Genomic DNA, 7,229 nt, shown 5'->3' on the forward strand with positions numbered 1-7,229 from the left:
ATCAGCTCCCAACTCACTATCAACACAGCCATCGTGTATATGCACCGCTTCTATATGGTGCAGTCCTTCACCCAGTTCCACAGGAACGTAAGTGTGCTGGGGTCTGGCAGGCTGGGGGGTGCTGGGAACTCCCGAACACTGCTGCTGCTGCTGCCTGGCAGCCAGCCTGGGGATTGATGTGGTGGGACTGACCCTGGGGAGGGGGCTTGGAAAAAGGAAGGGTGTTTCATAGCTGCCTGTAGTCACCAGAGACCCTTTTCCCTCCTGGTGATGTTTGGACTTGCGCAGGCTTTGTTTCCTCATGGAATATTTGTTTTAGACTTGAGAATTAGCCTAATTTATTTGCTTTAATCTTCAACTCATTAACTTTTAAAAAAATAACGTTTGTTTTCTCTGAAGTCGGTGGTACCAGCAGCTCTGTTCTTGGCAGCCAAGGTGGAGGAGCAGCCTCGCAAGCTGGATTACGTTATCAAGGTAGCACAAGCCTGTCTGCATCCCCAGGAACCTCCTCTAGACACCAAGAGTGAGGTAAGTGTTGAGAATGGAGAACTGGGCTCTGATGTGAGGAGCGGAGGCACGAGGAATGGGAATGGCGGAAGCGTGCTACATCCTGAATTGCGTGGCTACAGCGTCTCGTTAAATCGGGTTCAGCAATACCCACTCTCTAAGTGAGCAGCTGTGTCCTAGGATGGTCAGTGACAGCTTTCCAATTCGACTGCTCTTACACTACTGAGAGCTTTTTGGCTTCTGTACAGCAGAAGGCTTTTCTTTCCTGCTCTGTGGCAACCTCTCTTCTGTTCTCCTCTGCTGTGCTGCTGCAAATGTGACTCGGATGTGCTGTGTAACAGTGTCTGCGTGAAAAGCTTCTGAGGAGGGCATGGATGTTGGCTGCTGTGGTTGAGTAGCGTCTGTGGCAGAGCAGAAGGTGGTGTACACACTTTGGTTCTGTTCTGTCCCCATACATTTAATGGTGGGTTTATTAAAAACGTTGCCGATTCCCCATCTCTCAAGACAGCCCATCTTACCTGGAACTGAGGAGCCAGCCCTGCTGAAAAGGGGCAGCTTTATCCAGGAAAGCTTAAGAGAGAAGCAAAAAAAAAAAAAAAAGGCAGCTCATTCCTCTACTGTACTGCTCATGTAGCCGTCCTGTGCAGTGCGAGGGACCAGGACTGAGAGGGCCACTGTGGATCCTGAAGCAGCCATCCCCTAGCAGAAGCACTAGTGGGGGAGCGGGTCCACCCCAGCACTCTGCTTTCTCTTTTCTGGCAGGGAATCTGTGCCAGTTCCCCCAGTGCAGATCGGCATAAAGATTCCCCTTTGCTGTTTTTGCCTCCCTGAGAAAAGGGTGTTAGAAATGTGCAGGCTTTATACGGAGTGCCTCATCGTGAGTAACTTGCCTGTCCTCTCAACCCCAGGCTTACCTGCAACAAGCCCAAGACCTGGTCATTCTAGAGAGCATAATACTGCAGACCCTGGGTAAGTTTTTCAAAGCGGACGGGCTGCCACACGAATCCCAGACCCAGGAGTGTTCCGCAGAGCGGAGAGCCTAACCGCACAGTCTTCTCCACAGCTGGAGGGCAGATGTACAGCTGGCCAGTGGGAGAGCAAGAGTCCAGGCAACAAACCCTGTTTTTCACACCCGCTCCTTCTGTTTTCCTTTTAACATCAGTTTTTTCAGGTGTAACTTGTGTCAGGTTCAATGCTCAGAGAAATTAAAACACGGAAGTGTGGCTCGTCTCTTTCCTCCCCTACCCCCCAACAGGTTTTGTACCACTTGGACACTGTTGCTGTCCTCCATTGTGCTGTTGAACTTGATAATGCTCTAGTCCTGTGGCCAGGAAGCAGTTTGCACTGAGAGATGTCTAACAAAACCAGGGTTGAAAGTTAATATTCTGTTCAGATAGCTGAAGGGCGGGGGGGACGACACAACAACCAGCAACAGTTTTTGGGTTTTTTTGAAAGTAGAAGCTGGAGCCTACATTTAGGGCTGTGGCTGTTGGATATAGTATTCTCTTCCTTTCTAAAATATTCTGTTAAAACTTGTTTTTACTAACATATGTTCCATTTCAGAGGCAGTTTGTAGATAGCATTCCAGTCCAAAATACTCAGTAGGCCTTTGTTACTTCTGACTTGTGGTTCAGAGTAAATGCTGCTAGTCCCTCACTCACAAGGGTACAGGAGGGGCAAGTGTGTCAATGGGTTGCATGCGCTGGCTTGGCAAGCCAGTGGCTAAACTGTGACCCTAGTTCTGCAACAACTCGGTTCTCCAGTTGCCTTTTTTTAAGTATCAGTTCTTCTAGAATGTTCTGCATGGGAAGAACCAAATCTGTTGCACACATGGACCCATTTGAAATTTTTTTTTCTTCAAAACATAATGCCCAAACTGAATAGGAAACTGAAGCAAGGATTAAGTTCAGTTGTCTTTAGTGCTGTAGGCTCCTTCAAAGGGAAAACGTCTGCTTCCTCTTAGCTTTTTGGGTGACAGAAATTCCTTTGAGCAGATGCCATTGTCTTCTCCTTCCTCCCAGCTGCTGTAAGAGCCTTTGTCCTGCTATTTTTAAAATACTTAATAGTTGTTTTGTTTTCAGTGAGGTCTTTCAAGCACAGAAATCATTTAACTGCTTGGAGGTCTGGCAGCAGCAGTGACCTTCAGGTTTTGTGACTGGAGAATTTAAGTCTTCTGGATACAGGAAAACGGGCTCTTCTATTCCTGCTTGCCTCCGAGCGGAGAGCAGGAGCTGTAGGAGGGAAGGGGAGAAGGCCTTGTCCCCCAGGAGCAGGAAACATGAGGTTCGTAGATCCGTGGGGGTGTGCTTCTGGTTTTCTGATGGCTGTATGTCTGTGTTCTTCCAGGTTTTGAGATCACTATTGACCACCCCCATACACACGTGGTGAAGTGCACACAGCTAGTGCGAGGTAAGTCAGATGTTGGGTGCCTGTGGCTTCTCCTCTGTGTAACCTCTGCTTGATAGAGAAGAGCTGTGAAAATATGTTGCAGTGTTCAGCCGGGACTGCTGGAGAACTTGCCTGAAGTCTCCCTGAGAACCACAATAAATGTCAAAATAGGGGCATTTGCAAATGACTGACGTGATGTTGTGGCTTTGCTGAACCATGCAAAGCACTCTATGTACAGTAATTTCTAAAATCCTTCTAGCTATGGCATAGAGTTAGTTGAACTGTGCTGGGTGTCTTGTTGTGTGGGTGGTGGCAAGAGGTCCGTGGTTCTTGTACTAAAATGTAATAATATTTGTCAGGATATGCAGACTAACGCCCTGCTTTTTCCTTTTCTCTTTCAGCCAGCAAGGACTTGGCGCAAACTTCCTACTTCATGGCTACCAACAGGTTATTATTTTACAACTGATTCATATTTGACAGAGGGTCTTATCTGGAGGACCCCTGGGGCATTGGTCAGCCTGTGAGCAGCTGTGGATCGCTCAGTTTGGTTCAGAAAGAGCAGGAACCCGTCCTCCTGCTCGCTGCTGGTCAAAACCAGCTGCACAATTGGCAATATAAGCAAGGCAGATGGGATGCTCAGGAACTTGACTGCTTTCTTTTATGGGGAGTTAGACAGTTGTAAAAGTTTAACAAAAAAAGAAAGAAACAACCACAAACCAAACCAAAAAGGTAGACTTTAAACGAATATATACATTTTTACTTGCTTAGTACCTAGGTGTCAGAGGGTTTTCACTGAACTAGGTGCTGTGCAAATTGTCAACAAATATAGTTTGTACCCCAAAGAAGTCTGATACATAGTATAAAGGGAGAAAAAGGGTAGTTGGATACAGGCATGAGGTGTTGCAAGTGAAAACGATAACCTTGTCTGGCCTGTATGACTGGACAGACAGTCCTGAAAGCAGAGTCGTGGACAGGAAAAAAGCCCCTAGTATTTTTTCACCCTGAGGGGTCTGGGTAGTTTTGTCATTAGATTTTCACTGCGACGCTGATACCAGCCCTTGTGTTGGGATTTAACGACCTTTTCATTTAAATTTAATTTCCTGGATTACCAGTTTCAGGCAAATCATGGAGTTAATGTTTGGAACAGAGCAAGTTGTGGACATGGAAAATCTGGTGGTTTTGTGAAAGAGCTCACAGAAGTGAAAGGATGGGAGAAAAAGATGGTTTAGATGCTAGCACAGGTGAAGCTACAGAGTCAGAGAATGCTTGGAAGCCCTGGCCAAGCTGTGAATGTGCATGGCCTTGGGCGAGTCGTTTTCTCTCCTCTGTGCCGGTGAGAGGTGTTACCTGCTCACCTCCACCGTGTGCTCGGAGAATTGTTTGTTGAAGGTGCTCTCTAGCTCTAAAGGGCACTGTGTGGGTTTCCTGCATAAACTAGTGTAAAGGGAAGGTGGTGTTAGTAATGTGTGGGTAAATGCATCCTTGAAACGTGTTTTGTCCCTGCAGCAATAATTGCAAAATGAAGGAATTATGAGTTAAGGTTATACTTGAAAGAAATCCAGGCAGAAAGTAAGAAATGCAGCCAGGCAGCCTCAATTTTGCCTTAAAGTGATGCCCTGAAATGCCTGATTAAGGTGCTTCAGTGATGAACTAGATTTATCCGGTGTAGCTACAGATGTTTAACTTTTATTTGCTTCTGGCATCATTATGGGGCAGAGTTAAGGCTCTTTGTGTACCTTAACTTCACTTCTGACTTGGGCAGACTGGATAAAGGCTCTGAATTTCCTGGGTTTGACTTCTTGGTGTACAGATAAATTCAGTATCCATGAAATAGCTTCAGACTTTTTGGCTGTAGATACATATCTCTATCTCTCTGCATTGCATTGATGGAAGAATTAATAACCCAAGCATGGCGAAGAAATGCAGATGATGGCATCCTGTGGCTGCACGTAGATGCTCAGTGGCAGCATTTCCATCAAGTGCTCTTTGAAAGGGCTGATTTGTGAGTGTGACAGTGGGCAAATCCTGCACCAACTTGCTGTCCTGGTTTCTAAGGCTTATTTGACCTGGTGTTTCTGCAGGTAGAGAGTAAGGTGCTTTCTTAGTCCATTGGTTTTCCTGTTCTCAGTGCTAGACCTCCCAGAAATGACATCTGAGCTGTTACATGGCAAAATAATTTACTAATGAAAATGCTTGATAGGCAGCCAGGCTCCCTTTTAGGTGCTCCTGAGTCACTCCAGCCTATGGTGCTATTCACAGCCAAAGCTTCAGTGCTTTTGCTAAAAATTGTTTGGGAAAGACCGGTCCCTTCCTTAAAAGCTGAAGAGGGCCAGTTTGCTCATTGAACGCCATCCCAGGAGTTGCACTTGGAAGTGTCTGAGTTTCTTCTCAGATTGAGCAGAGCCCACAGCAGAGGTGGGGGCTGGCAGATAAACCCAGCCATTTGCTTTCTCCCTTGGAGGAGGGCTGGAGCGGGGCGGCAGCGTGCCTCACTGCTCCTTCTTGAGCCACAGATTGTTGAGTTGACAGAGTTGCCTGGACCCAAATTATCTTCAGCAGAACAGGGAAGGAACAAGCAAATCGGTGGAGCGGGATAGAGACGCCCGTAACAGTAGGGTTGTACTGGGGGAGGAATGGCAGGGACTTCCCCACCACGTCCATCTCTTGTGCAGCGTCTGTTCAGTGGGCGATTGTGAGTGCTGAAGTTCAGGCTTGGGAGTTCATGGCTTTCTGTTTCTCTCTCCCTGCTGGTGACGTCAGCCTGCACCTGACCACCTTCAGCCTGCAGTACACCCCTCCCGTTGTGGCCTGCGTCTGTATCCACCTGGCTTGTAAGTGGTCCAACTGGGAGATCCCAGTCTCCACGGACGGGAAGCACTGGTGGGAATACGTTGATGGCACTGTAACTCTGGAGCTCTTAGATGGTAAGTTTTGGAGCGAGGTTTTCCCCCCCAAAGGCTCTTGCGTTATTTTGGCATCTCTTTTCCTGGGTCTGCCAGTCAAACACAGCCACCAGCCAGTTCATGGACTCCAGGACTTCAGGTCTTGCCAAGGTTGCCAGTGCAGCAGCAGCTTCTATGGTACAACAGAGATGGCAAAAGGCACACAGTGAGATGAGTTTAAATGTGGTCAGTGATACTAGTTCTTAGTATTTCCCCTCCTGGAGTAGCTCCATCTCATCAGTAGCTCCATTCATCAGTACGTAGGGGGTTGCCTTGATGGACTAGGGCTGGCCTGCCCACCTCTGACTCTCTTGCTTGGGTTTGTGTCTCCTCTGCAGAACTGACTCATGAATTCCTGCAGATTCTTGAGAAAACTCCCAACCGGCTTAAACGTATCCGGAACTGGCGGGTAAGAATCTGCTTTGGGTGCTTGCAGGAGAACACAGTCTGTGATTTCTTCTGTGTGCATGAGGCTGTGTGACATCTCTGGTATGACAATGCAAGACAATGTCTGAAGGGGGGGTGTGTGTGTGCATGTGGGGGGAAGCTGAACACTCTGCGTCTGCAAAATGTTGCTTCAGCACTCAAGTTCATCTGTTCTGAATTAACTCTGTAGAGACCTTGGTTTTTCAACTGCACTAGCAATCCCGCTTCCAGTGGTTGGGTCTTTTCCTGCAATGAGGGACTGGGGGGCAAAGTGGATCTTGTCTTTAAATGAGAGCTTGCGCTGTACTGGGTGAGCTGCTTGCATCAAACCAGCTCCAGTGACAGCCCAAAGGAAATGACTCGTTGCTGTTTTTATTCCAGGCCTCTCAAGCAGCCACGAAGTCAAAGGTTGATGACCATGGTGAAGATGAGAGCCTGTCGGAGCAGACAATCCTCAACATGATTTCCAGGAACAATAGTTCGGACATGAACATTGCTGGGTTAATGAGCATGTCAACATCCTCCACTGCTGGAGCAGGGCCGTCTCTGCCGGCCACGGCAGACTCGCCCAGTGACCAGAGCGGTGGGGATATGTCCCAGCCTGAGCACTGGCATCCTCCAGCCAAGCTGGAGATCGGCCAGAGTCACAGGACTAACGAAAGCTCGTCGGCTGCTGAGCATCCTTTACAGCAAGATGGCGCTGGTTATCAGAAGCAGAGTGGCAAGAATGCCCCATCAGCCAAAGTGTCGCTCAAGGAGTACCGGGCCAAGCACGCTGAGGAGCTGGCGGCACAGAAGCGGCAACTGGAGAACATGGAGGCCAACGTGCGGTCTCAGTATGCCTTCGCAGCACAGAATCTCCTAGTCCAACAGCAGCGGGAGAGAGAAGTCCAGCAGGACAGCAACCCCTCTCCGATAATCCTGAAAATCCCCATCGGTGGCTCAGAGAACCCCGAGCGCCCTCCC

General features: G+C 48.3%; 1 protein-coding gene across 1 annotated transcript in view; it reads left to right on the forward strand.

The window, feature by feature from the left end:
- CCNT1 (cyclin T1) overlaps positions 1-7,229 on the forward strand; it is a 9,404-nt gene continuing 2,175 nt past the window's right edge. The window contains exons 1-8 of the mRNA XM_009883197.1: positions 1-87; positions 400-528; positions 1,416-1,476; positions 2,854-2,916; positions 3,297-3,342; positions 5,656-5,819; positions 6,176-6,246; positions 6,645-7,222. Coding sequence (XP_009881499.1) covers positions 40-87; positions 400-528; positions 1,416-1,476; positions 2,854-2,916; positions 3,297-3,342; positions 5,656-5,819; positions 6,176-6,246; positions 6,645-7,222 — 1,160 coding nt within the window. The 5' untranslated portion in view covers positions 1-39. The remainder of the gene's footprint in view (positions 88-399; positions 529-1,415; positions 1,477-2,853; positions 2,917-3,296; positions 3,343-5,655; positions 5,820-6,175; positions 6,247-6,644; positions 7,223-7,229) is intronic.

Source organism: Charadrius vociferus, unplaced genomic scaffold (assembly GCF_000708025.1).
Source record: "Charadrius vociferus isolate BGI_N301 unplaced genomic scaffold, ASM70802v2 scaffold564, whole genome shotgun sequence".
Lineage (NCBI taxonomy): Eukaryota > Metazoa > Chordata > Aves > Charadriiformes > Charadriidae > Charadrius > Charadrius vociferus.